General features: G+C 41.6%; 1 protein-coding gene across 3 annotated transcripts in view; it reads right to left on the bottom strand.

Annotated features, from left to right (window-relative positions):
- The window catches only part of Slc44a1 (solute carrier family 44 member 1), a 182,962-nt gene that overhangs the window by 102,751 nt on the left and 64,317 nt on the right, over positions 1 to 15,894 (bottom strand). For all 3 annotated transcript variants that reach the window (XM_021199948.1, XM_029539603.1, XM_029539602.1), the window contains exon 4: positions 1,944 to 2,080. In XM_021199948.1, the coding sequence (XP_021055607.1) occupies positions 1,944 to 2,080 (137 nt within the window). The remainder of the gene's footprint in view (positions 1 to 1,943; positions 2,081 to 15,894) is intronic.

Genomic DNA, 15,894 nt, shown 5'->3' with positions numbered 1-15,894 from the left:
GCAGTCATGGGGCTGAGGTTTTGAGAGGTCAAATAACTTGTTCAGAGTCTTAAGACTACTAAGTTGAAGAATCAAATAATTTTACAGCAGTTGAATCCAAATAATTTACCTGAGAGCCTGTACTTTTATCCAGCGCTTAGACAGGTGTACATGGAATACGTGTCTAAGGAAACATATCCCATACCTAAGACAGGGCTGACAACTGTGGCACAGGGTTTAGCAAGGCAAAGATGGGGTCACATGTGGACACAGAAGCTGGGCTCTTCAGTGCCCATCACGTATTCAGTATTCTTCCCACACCTTCACATTTATTTGGATGCAGACCCCTGGGTTCAGAAAGCTCTTCTCTTCTTATGGAGCCAGTGATGGAATCTGAACGGGAATCTAGATCCTCACCGGTCCATGCCTTTTCTGTTCTCTATACTAAGGGCGTGAGATGGTAGGTCAGGAACATCACCCGTCTTTTTCCCTTCAGGGGACCAGCATCCTGTCTGGAAGGATCTGAAGCCAGGCTGGGATAGGCCTGGTTATGGCTCCAGGCCTGTTTTCGTCAGCGACATGGTACACGGGGCAAACATCTGAGTCAGCAAGTTGTTGAAAGGAAGTAGCGCCAGCCCTGGACTCTGGCAGGCAGGAAGGCATAAGAAGCCCTTCACACAAAACACAGACACGGAGCCTCAGCCCTAGGCTCAGGCAGGCAGGGAGGCCTAAGAAGCCCTTCACACAAAACACAAACATGGAACCTCAGCCCTGGACTCAGGCAGGCAGGGAGGCCTAAGAAGCCCTTCACACAAACACAGACATGGAACCTCACTCAGGGAAGTTCAAAACATGGGCCAGAGGGGCCATTAGCATGCAGTGCTCTACAAAGAGTAATTTTAAAAATACTCTAAAGAGAACTGCAGTAAACCATGTAGAGCCGAGGACAGTGCCTGGAAAGAGGAATTTCCAAAGAGCAGAGCTGGTTTGCCGTGAACTGGCTCTGCTGGTATTCGCAGCTAATCCCAGTCCTTTAACCTCAAAAATCCTCCAAACTATTTTGAGAAAAGGTCATGATGCAACATTAAATTTAAGAGCAGAACATAAAATTATATGTACACCAGCACACTGAAAAAGAACTGACAGCAGAAATTTGATTATAGTCCTTAACATTCATTCCTGTAACTTTTGCCATTCGCTTTACATATGCATATATTATACTGTTAACTACAGATTAAACATAGACTATGGGGGGAGGGAGGGAGGGAAGACAGATCGTGAAATTTAAACAAAACTTGGAAAGAAGGGGAAAACTGAACTTTACACAGATATATTAATAATTTTAAGTTATTCTATAGCACACCTGGTCACCAGCAAGCTTCGATTTCACCTGTCATTCCAGCACACATTCAGCTCTAGAGGCTAAGGCAAGAGGATCATCAGTTCATGCAACCAGCTCAGGAAAGGTCCTACCTCAAAGTAATAAAACCAAAAATATCCAGTAGGTTGTATAGAAAGCACCTAAAGCATTTAGTTGAAAAGTACACATTTATTCATCACAAAGACCTACTGAGAATTTCCCTGGGAATCACCCCACCCTGGGAAAATTCTGTTTTTCTTTCTTACCGAAAAAGGTGTAAAATGATCTATCTCCGCTTTGTTTTTTAAGACAAGATATCTTGCTTTGTAGTCTAAGTGAGCCTGCACTTAGGCTAAGCAATCCTTCTGCCTCGGCCTCCTGGGTAGCTGGGATTACAGTCACATAGCACTGCACCCAGTATTTCTACAGATTTAATAATCTCCTGAGTTGGTGCTCATATACTAAACTAGGAAATCTAAAACCACTTCTTTCCTTAAGGTTGTTTGACAACATATTCGTTGGAGGACAAGTGTATAATGAAATGCAAACATGTAACTACGAGCACGGGGCTCAGGCGACCAACTTGGACAGTCTAAAATCTCACCATTGGTCTCTGCAAACTTCTGGACGTCACTCAAGGTTTTCAGCTCCTGCCGGGGACACGCTGCTACACACAGTGCTATAGACTTGATCTTCCTGTTTATCAAGTCCAGATTGCATGGGTCCAAAAAGAACACATACCTAAAGCATGGAAAAAAGAACCAAGATATTATTTTGCAAAATACATATGGCTCACCGCATACTTAACCAAGCCCCAGAGCAAAGGACAGACTCCACTGAGCCACGCAGTTGCCAATCCTCAAATAGAACCATCAGTGAAAGGTTTGAAAACCATGACTTATAGTGCGTACAGAGAGAATGGAGTAATTGAAGGAATTAATAGTGTTCACAATTTCTTTTCCTAATATTTACACTTTATAATGTACAGATTTCATCATCAGAAATCATTGTTTTCTTGCTTTGTTAAACTCATACCAAATACTATTAGAATATCCCAATGTTGTGATTTAACATACATTACAGTTGTCATGGAAACTATAAACTTTGGTTAATGGATATTATTATCAAAATGGAAACAAGTATATTAATGAACATACACTGATATGAATGGAAATTCAAATGAAAACTAGAAAAATATCCAGCAACATCACAGCCCTGTAAAATGTCCTTCCTTCTCAGTGTTCTTGTTTTCTAAAAATAATGCAGGTTACATTTTAATTGGAATAGCCACAATACATTTCCTATATATTTTTAAAACCTCATAAGCAGTTATATAAAAATAATTCATATGCCCTAAATTAGGTATTTTTATACAATAGTATTTTTTAAAGGCAAAGCTTAGGTGGAAATCGTAGGATTTAACAAATAAAATCAAAGAGAATCTAAAGACAGCAGGTATGTATCATAACCTGTCCAAGAGAAAATGAAGCCCACACATCCTCCAACAAGATAAACATTGACTAGTGTTTCACACCTCAGAGGGAGCATAAGGAGGAATGTCTTATTTGGCACAAAGTTCTTTAACCACAGCCCTGGTACATCTTTTTCTGAGTCCATGGCACATTTTACAAAGTCAATGTCCTTTCCCACAAACCATCCAAACCTACACTCCAAATACAACTAACCATAAGAGTGAGATAATCACTTTTCTCAGCCTTTGGCTATAATCTAATGAAGGAACAGGACTAGGTACAAAATCTAAAAAGCAAAATAATAAAGTCAATGCACAGATGAAACAGGCACTATATAGAAATGCCAGAGTGGGGGAGACAGTGCAGAAGGTACCAGAGAGGCCCTCCCAGATGGAGCAACAGCACTACACAGACAGTGCAGCCAGAAGCCAGCCAGGAGCCCAGCAGGAAGGAGAAGCGCAAGATGCACTACAAATCTACAAGCTCTTAGAGACTCTAAAATCACTAAGGTTCCAAAAGACAAAAGGGACGCAAAGAAGCCAGATGTGGTTTGGAAGCAGGGTTCATGGACAGTGCCCACGGCCGAAAACAAGGCGGTAGTTAGTACAGGCAGGCACAAAGAGAACGGGTTCTGGGAACCCTTGGCTGGAACAAGCAACCTCTCACTAATTCTCCCTCCATCTGTCCCACGCATGTGACTCAGCGTGTCTGTTCCTAGGACCACAGACAATGGACTGCACACAGCCAGATTCTGGGCAGGGAACACTCAGGGTCTGAAAGAGGGTGTATCAACTAGCAGTGCCAGCATAGGCAGTAGTAAGTACCATCTATGATATCAGTAATGAATACAGCCAGTGTTTACTGAATACTTGTGTAACAGACACTCTAGAAAACTCTGTGTACATATTAGTTCCACACAATAGTGTGGTGTTTCTGCGCAGACAGTGGAATGTGGGTTAGGGAAGTCACTGGATACACAGTTCTTAATGTTAAACGATGCCCTAAGAAGTATCTGAGAAATTACATGACAGGAGAAATCAGACTTAGAGACAAGTGAAGAAAGAAGAGGCTGCCAGGCCTCCCAGCTGGGACAAGGCTCTAAGAACAATGACCTTCTGAGAATAGATAGCTTGTCTGTGGTCCTGCTTCTGTGTCTCCTAATGCTCAAACTGGCCTAGCTGTATTTTTACAGCCCTAGCCTATCCTCTGAAATGCTGTGGTAGTTTGAACTTGAGAATAGATGGTAGCCTTGTACTATGCCTTAGTTATAGCAACCTGAGCCTGTGTTCTGTTGGTTGGTTTGTTTACCTGCTTTGGTCTCTCAAGCGGCTGAGATCACAGGCATGCACTCTGCTCAGCTTCTGGCCCCCCCACAACACTTCTTTTGCCTAACTTAAGAAAAACACCTTCCCTCCTTATCCTCAATTTCTGTATTTTAAACACTATATACCATTTATTCTTTAGTCTACTTTAAGGTCACTGATGGTACACATGTAACAGACAGTGTGTGCATGATAGTTCTTATTGGTTTCACACAGAAAACACCTGACCTTTACAAAGCCTGCATTTGATAGTTAGCCACTCCACTCAACTTGGTCTGGGATAGTCACAAAGTAAGACTACAATACTAAGGTTTACTTTTCTTTTGGGAGAAAAATCTGCATAGATACCACTGGGTCAAGAGGCTTGGTAAGACAAGCAGCCCTCAAAGCAGGTCAGGCAAAACCGAGATAAGTTAAGAAGGTAAGTAGAACCCTACACTGTATATTTAGCACTATCAAACCAATACTGCTGATTCTAGCATAAGAGCATGGTTTCTGAAAATCTACAACCCATATAACCAAAATACAACTTTAAATAGCACCTTCAGAAATATATGCTAATGGCACATGCTTAGCATGCACACATGCCCTAGCTCCAACCTAAGACCATATTAGATCCAATTCACACATACATACACTATGAAGAGCTCCTTACAGGCCCTAGGTTCTAACTGTGTTAACGTCTTTTGGATGATGGAAGGCTTGCTCTCCCTTTGACAGTGAAAGAAGCTATCAACTCCATTTACAAATTAGGCTAGCATCAGCAGGTGAGACTCAAGTAGTTTCCCTTTCGCACTTTCATTTCATGTGGATTCAGCTACCTGAGGCTGGGGAAACAGCCACAAAGTCAGGGATCAGCAAATGGAAATTTTCATAAATAGATGAAATACATTTTGAGTCATTTTTATTATAGTTATTGGTCTGACTACTCTATTTCATGATTAGTTATTGTCAGTTTCTTACTGTATCTGATTTATTAATTAAACTTTCTTCTAGGTATGTACTCATAGGAGAAAAACATGGTCCCCAACAATAGCACAATAAAATACAAATAAAAAAAAAAATAGTACAACCCACAGCTCCAAAGAACCGCACTGCCTCTCGGGATGCTTTCCATGAAGATAGGGGACTCATCTGCAGTTAACCGACAGCTACAGAGAGTATTTTTCAGAGACACGGGGTAAGAAGCAACAAAATATTGCCTATCTGTCTCACAGTTCATCCTCATTCCACTGTTACCAGCCTGTATCAGGAATGAGGACAAGGTACAAGAATGTTGTAGAAGCTCAAATCTATTAATAACTTAGAAACAGCTTTGTTTAAGTTTCACATCTGTTATAGGACCTAGAATGAATAAAATACCACGAGTGAGAATGGGGAAAAGAAAAACAGTGAGAAGGAAGGATACCTTTCAGAAATTGAACAGCCTGGGCATTTGCAGGTTCTGGCACACACAGTATGCCCAGGGCATGCTTGGTGGGTGGTCCAGAAAAGACATTGGCAAAGGAAATTGCCAAACCCCCAGGTGAGCTTTGAACTTAAAAGTGTGATGGGGGCTGGAGAGATGGCTCAGCTGTTAAAGGCCAGGCTCAAAGCAGACAAGGGTAATGGCGACAGGGACAAACCATAAAGTGCTCAGGCTGACCTGCAAAGGAAGTTGTACAGAGACATCTGTGGTGGTGGCGGGGTCTAAGCACAGGCAGTTCAGGTGGCTTCTGGGGTTATTTGAGGAAGAAATGAAGCAAATCTACTCTAACTTGAAAGTCTGGAAATACAACACCAAATTCTGTCCAGGAGGAAAGAGAGGTTAGACTACCCACGAAAAGCAGGGTGCCTGCACAGTAAACAGGAGGACATATGCACCAAACATGAGACCCGGCAGCAGGAAAGGCGTGAGCCATAAATCACAGAAGGTCAGGAAGAGGAGAAGAGCCACAGGAAGGGAGTAACGTGAAAAGCTGTGCTCAGAGTGAGATGATGAAACCCAGTTAGATGCTGCTGCACGGTTAAAGGTAGCTTAAACCTCTAGTTGGCTTTTACTGTCCTCACCAAGAAGAGAAGGTAGAGAAAATGAGATTTACCAAGGAGTTGTTGTAGTTCACAAAGCCTCAGAGGCTGTGTCCTCAGAATACTGCAATTCAACAGCCCAAGGAAGGATCCAGACAGTGTGTGACAACTGGAGATCCCACAGACTTAAAGTCTGACCCACAAATGTTATCCTCTCTGTTCCCAACGGGAAAGACAGGGCACAGACAGTCAGTGAGTGACAGGTTGATGACTGGCTGGTCCATCAGGTCCATAGCAGAAGGAACTCTGCCTACTCAAATGGAATGGTTTACCTTTGCAGGGAACAGCACTCAAAGGATTAGCATTAAACAGGACTTAATTCACAAAAAAATCGTCCCTTCCACAAACATTGCTACATATTTACTCCCAGGAAAGGCCCTTTCAATGCAAAAATCCACAAAACACAAATTTTGAATGCAAATAACTCACAAACTACAGAAAAAGAGGCAGGAGTACAACCCGTCATTCCAACCCCCACGTGACCGTGCCATGTGATGAGGTTGAAATGGCTGTAGAAGCTGTACAGATCTGCACGGAGGAAAGAGGGTGAGAGAAAGCATGAGGGAGGGGAGGAGGAGTCTACGCTGCATTTTGAAATTGAGTAGGAATTTTCCAGACAGATGGGGAAGGGAGCACTTGGGCAGAGGAAACCGCATGCCTAAACAACAACACAAGCATGAAAGAGCATATTTAAGGAACTGCAAATGATCGGATAGGGCTGACTCTAGGGTGGAACATCAAAGAGATATGTGCCGGGGAGAAGCGGGGGGCGGGGGTGGGGGTGGGAAGAGGTAGCTGTCCTGAGAATTAGGGGATCTCACACTTTGCTCCATAAGGCAATGTTACAAGGACACCTCACAGTAAGGCCCTGGTGTAACCAGCCGATCGAATTGAAGGCCAGAGGGAAAGGCTGGGCACAGTAGTGCGGATCCAGAGATGAGCCCTTGCCATTAAATTGCCTCCTGCTGCCATGGCAACTCTGCAGTAAGGCTTTTTTGGAGCAAGAGGTGGCAAACAGATACCAGGTCTGCTGGCCGCCTCCTGCCGGATTTGGCGTCTCTCCTCTCTAATCAAGCACTGCGGCACTAAGGCTGAGAAGCTGGCAGCAAAGCCCCTAGGATGCTTCCGCTTTAGTGAGTCCTGACACATGTCTTCCCCAGAGGGGAATAAAAATGGAGTCTGATCATTTGTCCAATTATTACCTGGAATCAGTTTATAATGCACAGCCCCTTTCTATGGAGCACGTTGCCCTTAGTGAGTCACCAAAATAAAATACCCAGCAGCGACGCAGGCCCTTGTGCTACTACTAAATAACAGCAATGCAGGCCTTCTGCTGATGCTAAATGGAGGCTGCAGAAGATCTGTTTTCCACCCTCCGAAGAGCTCTGCCCAAAGAGACCTCTTACTTCCATGTAGGAGGAGGAAAGACCGAAGCATGGCAAGTCCGGGCATCACGCTGGGCCAGGATCCAAGTGTCCCAAGGAGAGCCATCTTATTTAGCCCACATAGCATGGGAGGTGCATACACAAAACAAGCTAACTATAAACTAACCTAGCTAACTACAACAACACACCATTAACTAAAACACACTTACCCCTCAACATTCTGGAACAACGGAATTAAGAGAGACTGGCTGGGCACAGTGACTAAGAGTCGATTGTGATCAAGGAGGTTGTATGATGGTTGCAACAGTCCCCCCCCCCCCGCCCATAAGCACGTGTACTTCTACAGCTTCAATATCTGTCCCTCAAGAGTCCATGTCCAAGGGTGGGGATGTAGCTCTGTGCTATAGCACTAGCATGTATTCAATGGTTCAATACCCGCTCAAGCAAAAAACACTAAATAGCAAAGACAACAACAACAACAACAACAACAAAACCCACCCCTTGAGATTTGTCACTGTGGCAGCATTAGGAAGAGGGAGCTTTAGTGGTGTCCAGATGATCGTGCGCTGCTGTCATGAACAGACTAGGGCCAGCGTCAGGGAACACAGGGCCTGAGACTGGAAAGTGCTAATCTGAGGTCAACCTAAACTAGGATGTGAAACCCTGCCCCTCAACACACACACACACACACACACACACACACACACACAGAGAGAGAGAGAGAGAGAGAGAGAGACCCAGAGAGAACTAGCTGTATTTGCTCCTCAATACTTCCATTCATTTATGTGTATTGCCTATCTCCACCACTAGAAATCCACTCTAGGAGAGCAGAGCTGGCTGACTATTTAATCTGCATCTATATCCTCAGTACCTAAATAATGCCTGCAATGAAAAAGGAATCCATTATCATTTATTGAATCACTAAAAAGATTGCACTTGTGTAAATTTTGCCAGGTAAAAAAGAGGTGAAAAGGAAGTAGGGGGAGAAGATATTTAAGGCAAAAATACTATTATTCAACGCAAAAATTTTAAACATACTCTTAAGTAAACAATATAATTATAAATATGGCCATACTTGCTAGGTAGGCATGTGGCTCATGCTTCTAATCCCAGTACTTGGAAGGCTGGGCCAGAAAGTCTTAAGTTCAAGGACAGCCTAGGCTATCTACAGAATTCAAAGCCAGTCAGGGCTTCCCAGCAAGATCCTATCTCAGAAACCAAACCAATAACCAAAGACAGTAAATACACAGTCTCCCTTCCCTGCCTTCACAGCACAGACAACGGAGCTGTAAGCAATGTAAATGTCTCACCTGGGCAAAGAGGCCAGCACAAGAAGGATCAAATGGGTCTCTTAAAAGTGGAAGGGGAGGGACCTAGCGAGTATATGACTAAAGCAACTAAAAAATGAGCAAGAGTCACTCAGGTCTGGGAGGGGAGTCAAAGAGGAGCAGGTACGGTCACCAAGATGAGAACACAGAAAGGTTAGCACAGTTGATGTGGACTGCAGTGAAGGATGGAGAGACTAAGCAGGGTGCTACATCGTGGTTGTAGGCCTTCAAGGCATCAGAGGCAGGACAGCTGGAGTTCCTCCTAAAGCTGGAAAGCTGTTGGGAGCTCACTGTGGGAAACGAACAACAGGTAACTAACAGGCAGGAAGGAGGCTGAAGGATTTGTACCAAGAGATGATGGCTGGGATTAGAATGACAATGGATTTCACTCATCCTCAGGAGCAAGAAAGACATCGTGATGACCTGATAAGGAAGAGAAGAACATCGAAGTCTGACCAGGATGGCTGGGCCATTAAGGTTGGTGACTGTGATAGTTTCTATATTCTTGGACCAGGGAGTGGCACCATTTGGAGGTGTGGCCTTGTTGGAATAGGTGTGACCTGGTTGGAGTAGATGTGTCACTGTGAGTGTGGGCTTAAGACCCTCACCCTAGTGGCCGGGAAGTCTTCCACTAGCAGCCTTTGGATGAAGACATAGAACTCTCAGCTCTGACTGCACCATGCCTGCCTGGATGCTGCCATGCTCCCACCTTGATGATAATGGACTGAACCTCTGAACCTGTAAGCCAGCCCCAATTAAATGTTGTCTTTTATAATTCTTGCCTTGGTCATTGTGTCTGCTCACAGCAGTAAAACCCTGACTAAGACAGAAACCCTGTTCCACTAAAAACAAAACAAAACAAAACAAAACAAAACAAAACACCTTGAGAACTGTGGTCAATGTTAATAATCCTAGCACTGATGAAGGTAGAGATTGGAGAATGTAAGTCCGGAGACAGTTGGAGTTACGAAGCAAGACTGTCTCAGAAATTGCAGACAAAAGGGACACTGTCCCCAGGAAGACAGGAAGAACACAGAGGATAAACAACACTATGCCTACCTTTAGAAAGACAGTTTGGTGCCCTTGATATACTAGTTAGCAACAAAGACAGGCAAATGGAGAAGCCAGAGACAAGATCAATTCTATGGAGCTACAGTGTCTGTTTCCTACTTATACATGTACCAAGAAGAGAAGATATGCTGGAGATCCTGGGAGCAGTTCCCAGCACCCACGAGGTGGTTTACAACCACCCTTAACTCTAATCTCAAGGGCTCTAAGGACCTCTTCTGACCTCCACCAGGCCTGCACACATGAAATAAAATAAATCTAAGCAAGAAGGAGAGGATAAATATTAGAATAAATCTACTGACTGTCTATTGAACAAAACTGAGATAAGAAAATAAATACTTTATAAAAACATTTCATGAGAACTATCAAAAATAATTGTTCTTATGCACCCACTGATAAGCAGATATTAGCCCAGAAACTTAGAATACCCAAGATACATTTTGCAAAACACAAGAAAACCAAGAAGGATGACCATCGTGTGGATACTTTATTCCTCCTTAGAATAAGGAACAAAATACCCATGAAAGGATAGATACAGAGACAAAATTTAGAGCTAAGATGAAAGGATGGACTATCCAGAGACTACCCCATCCAGGGATCCATCCCATCATCAGCCACCAAACCCAGATACTAATGCACATGCCAGCAAGATTCTGCTGAAGGGACCCTGATATAGCGGCCACTTGTGAGGCTATGCCAGTGCCTGGCAAACACAGAAGTGAATGCTCACAGTCAGCTATTGGATGGAACACAGGGCCCCCAATGGAGGAGCTAGAGAAAGTACCCAAGGAGCTGGAGGGGGCTGCAACCCTGTAGGTGGAACAACAATATGAACTAACCAGTACCCCCNGAGCTNGTGTCTCTAGCTGCATANGTAGCAGAAGATGGCCTAATCGGCCATCANTGGGAAGAGAGGCCCCTTGGTCTTGNAAACTTTATATGACCCAGCACANGGGAANGCCNGGGCCAAGNAGTGGGAGTGGGTGGGNAGGGNAGCAGGGGGGGGGGGGGGGGTGTATAGGGAAATTTCAGGATAGCATTTGAAATGTAAATAAAGAAAATAATAATAATAATAAATTGTTCTATTTAACAAAGGTAACTAGAATACCACCAAAGCCAAATTCACTGTCAATACCATAGTCAGAAGGAAAAATTCAACTTTTCAAACAATCACAACAAAAAAAGAATATTAAGTCATGCAACAATGCCAAAGGGTGTAAAAACTTTACTGATCGTAATTAACGTAATTAACGTACCATAAAGTTAACCAGTGTTTCGCTTGCCTTTAAGACTCACTAAGGGTCTCACTAAGTTGCCCTGGCTGGTCTCAAATTCCTTGGCTCAAGGGATCTTCTTTTTACCTAAGCCTTCTCACTTCTTTACCTATAGCCTGTTGTGACTATAGGTAGGACTAAAGACTGTGACTATAGGTAGGGCAAGGGACTGTGACTATGGGGAGGCCTAGGGACTGTGACTACAGAGGGAATCCCTATACCCCTACCACATGGGCTACCATATGTACCCGTGTTCTGCCAGTTCAGTGTTTTTAAGTTTATATTACTGAGTTGTTTATCACAAAAATCTAACTCCAAAGTGTTTTCATCCCTAAAGAACCTCCATGTCTACTACCCTTCATTGCTCAGTTCTCTTCATTGCCTATCCCTATTTAGCATGAGCTCAAAGCTCATCATGCTGCAGTGTATGTTTCAATATTTCACTCTGATTACTCATAACATTCCATTGTATGGCTATACCACAATTTTGTTATCCATACATCAGGTGATGTAAGTCTGTATCATTTTTTTCCTCTGAGAGCTATTATCAACTATAATGCTATCAACATTCATATGTATGCCTCTGTGTATACACATGTTTTCATTTCTTTTAGGTAGGTCCCAAGAAGTAGACTTGCTAGGTCATAGAGTAACTATATTTGACATTTTGAAAAATAGTCCATGTTTACCCAAGGTAGCCATTCCATTTTAAATTCCTTTTGTAATACACCCAAATCCTTATGCATATTTAAAAATGTGTATCAACTGATGAATGAATAACCAAATTGTGGTATATCCATACAATGAAATAATTTTAAATTATCACTGTTCTAGTGGACGAGAAAGGAGTGACTCTTTAGTTCTGCTTTGCATTTCACTGATGGATAACCGTGTTTAACGTCTTTCACAAACCTATTTGTGCATATTGCCTTTCAGTTCCTTTGAGAGATGTCCCTTGACTCTCTTGCCCATCACAGATCTTTATTCATTTGTACTAAAGACAGAATAATGGGGCACTAGATATTGTCACAATACTATGAAAAATATTACAAGAAAAAAGGCTAACTAGTAAGAATGAGAGAGGACAAAAGCTCATCTAGGAGACAATATAGGAGCAAAAGATCAGAGGCTGAAGAATAGATGTAACGAGGAAACAAAGCAAAATATGTACATACTCGGACAACAGGCTTGCTGCCAGAATAGACGGTTTCAACCCAGTTGAGTTGCTATTAGGAGAGCAATTACAGATGTTGAGAAGACCAAACTGTGACTCAGTAACTATGGAAGAGTAAATCCTGAAAGCATTCACTGAGAAAAATTTAAATACCTCCCAGGGCTAGAGTGAGACTCAATGGGGCAAGATATGGTAAAGAGCTTTGTAAGCAACATACACATGGGCTAAAAGTCTTCACATCTGGATTAAAATCAGGAGCACTGACAACTTCCAAATCTCCTTTGAAAGATGATGACGATAATGAAGATCACAAGAGCAGTTAACATTTACAATTCCAGGCACTGTGCTAAGGCTCAAATATCACTATTACATTTATTCATCCAAAACACCACTGCATGTCCATACTACCAACAAGGCTCTTAAGAGCAAAAAATTACTATTGCTATTTCCTACAGTGCAAATTCTTCCTCAATTATCTCTCCAATGGATCTACCTGTAAAGATATCCTCAACTGCATGAACAATTCAACTCATCACAGAAAAATTGAAAATGCTCTTTCCATTGTATTGTTTTTATCTTTTTTATTAGAGAATCAAAATTTTCATAATTGAACATGCCAACCTTGGTATTACTTAATTACTTTATTGCTTCAACAATGTACAAATTATCCCCTCTTCAATGACATACAATATCCATTTCAAAATATTTAATCCATCTGGAATTTAGTTTGTATGTAAGAGATTAAAATAGTTCTGAATGTAGTATTCAACATATTACCATCCAGCCCAATATTTTGAATTTATTTTCTTGTTATTGTTATTAAATGACTCTTGCTTTCATATATTCTACTTCTCTTGAGTTTTAGTGTATTACTTCCATTCTGTCTCCATGACTGTGTGGACCTACATTTAGACAGTTCTTAGAATATACTCTTAGAATATGATTTAGTCTAGAACAGCAAGCCCTCCACCCTTTGCTTCCCTAGAAAGAATATAACAATGGCAACTATAGATACAGAACCTTTATGAGAAATCCTCAGTTTGTCTTATCTGGCCAGCACAATTGTCAACAGTTGATTGTTTTGTTGTTTTGCAGAGTGGAGATAAACTTGAGCCTTGGACCTACTGGGTAAGTGAGTCACCCCTCCACCCCTCCAAGTGCCAACACTTAAAAAATTCAGAGCTAGAGATGGCTCAGAGGTTAACAGAACTTGTTCTTAAGGAAGACCTGAATTTAATCCCCGGCACCGCTATGGCAGCTCACAGTCATCCATAATTTCACTTTCAGGGAATCTAACCCTTTCTCCTGACTTCTGTGGGTACCACGCACACATGTGATACACAGGCACATATTTACGTAAAACACTTACACACATAAAATAAATCTAGAAATACATTTAAAATAAAAATAAAAATCAGAAGATTGGCAGGCCTTCTATGTTCCCCTCACTCTTCTTTAACCTATCAACAGGTATCTGGCCTCGGTTGAAAAATGGGCTGGGGCAATGACTCAAAACAGTTAAAGCCTTGCTGTAGAAGCAAGAGGATCAGAGTTCAGATCCTGGAACCCAAATAAACAGCTGGCGGGCATGCTAGTCTACTTATAGTTTCACCCTTCAAAGACAGATACACAAGATTCTTAGAGTAAGTAAGCTAATGACTCACTATATAAATGAACTCTGGGTTTGACTAAGAACTTGTCTCAGAGAATAAGATGGAAAAAGACTCCCAACATCAACCTCGGTTCTCTATGTACAAGTGTACATATGCACGTGTACGCATGTACACACACACACACACACACAAACACACATACATGTCCCCATCCAAGAACATGCTTATACACACACCACACATACACATGAAAAGAAAAACAACCTTAGTATCAAAGTCTTCTCTACCTATATTCTATATCTGAGCTAGAACCACACAAAACCACTACGTATGGAATTCAAAGTACCCCGTATCTCATAGGGTCTTTACACCTAGTCTATTTATGTAACTTGCAATGTTTGCCTGGTGGCTTTGGGTTTTCAACCTCTAGTGAAACCCACAAGGTTTTCTTTCTGTTTTCAAAGCCAGAAAATTCACAGCTCCTTTGATATTCAACTTCAGTAACTACACATAGCCTAGACATCTGGTCTACCCTCTCAGACATACCTACTGCATGGCTCAATCTCTCCCTCTCAGGTACCAGTCCACTGTCTTATAATATATGCACTTTCTTTTAATACCCTGAAATTATTTTGTGAGCAAGAATAATTTTTAAAAGCATTCCTCACTCGAGAAAAATCTTATCTGCTCTTTATGATTTATACTAGCAACCAGGATTAATTTGCCATCCCATTGGGGTCTTAAACCGGTACTGTATTAAGTCTATAAATTAACTTTGGTTGTATTGTTGTATTTACTTCATTAAGACTACCCACTAGGAGGAGATTTGGTATTTATTATTATTCTGCTTTCCTTCTATTAAAATATTATAATTCTCTGCACTTGGCAATATATAAATATGCATGTGTATGTACGGGTACAGATAGACTTTACTGTAAAAAAATAAATATATTTTTTCATTATATTTTCAGCATAATAATAAAATAAATGCCTGAATTTGCTTAGGCATATGTTTTATAACCTGCAATTCAAGCATCTCATTTAGGGCTTGTTTTGTTGCAGCTCCTAAACAGTATTGTATCCCTTGTATTATTTTTTTCTCTAATGGTATACATACATTCCAGTTATCTCTTATGTGATTTGTTTTAACTAGTTATTTAAAACAATGGTATGCAAAGGCAGCATCCTGTTTGTTTTAGGTAAATTATTTCTACCTCTACATAACCTTGGTAGCTGCCCCTACTCGAGACTCCTTTTATGCCTTCAAGTTTGAATTTTCAACAACAACAAAAAAAATGCCAATGGGCAAGACAATTCTTTCTGATAAATTCTGCTGGGACACCTGCATCTTTCTTTGGGGCAGGGGATCAATCTTGCTCTTTTTCACACCACCTAAATTGTCTAAAAGTACTCACAAAGATAAGAACTTAATTAAAAGCTTTTAAATAAAACATAGAGAAAAATCTTTGTGACTTTGGGGTAAAGTAATAAATTCTTAGACCAAAAAATAGCACAAACCACTAAAAGATCATCAAAAATGAAAACCTTTTCTTATCAAAAGATAAGATTAGGAGAGCTGGGGAAATGGCTCAGTGGGTAAAGTGTTTGCCATACAAGCCTGAAGAGTTGAGATCAATCCACAGAACTATATAGACAGCTCAGAGTGGAGAAAAGCAGAGCAAAGCAAAGCAAAACCTTGTCATCTCAACCCTAGTTTAATGGTCCTAGCAAAAACCATATCTTAAGAAGAATTCAAATAAGAATAAGGAGGAAGAAGAGGAAGAGGAGGAAGGAAAAAGGGGAGGAGAGGGGAGGGGAGAGGAGGAGAAGAGAGGAGAGGAGAGGATGGCCA

This window comes from Mus pahari, chromosome 6 (assembly GCF_900095145.1).
Source record: "Mus pahari chromosome 6, PAHARI_EIJ_v1.1, whole genome shotgun sequence".
NCBI lineage: Eukaryota > Metazoa > Chordata > Mammalia > Rodentia > Muridae > Mus > Mus pahari.
Note: the sequence above shows the minus strand (reverse complement) of the source record. Positions and strands in the feature narration are given on the sequence as shown.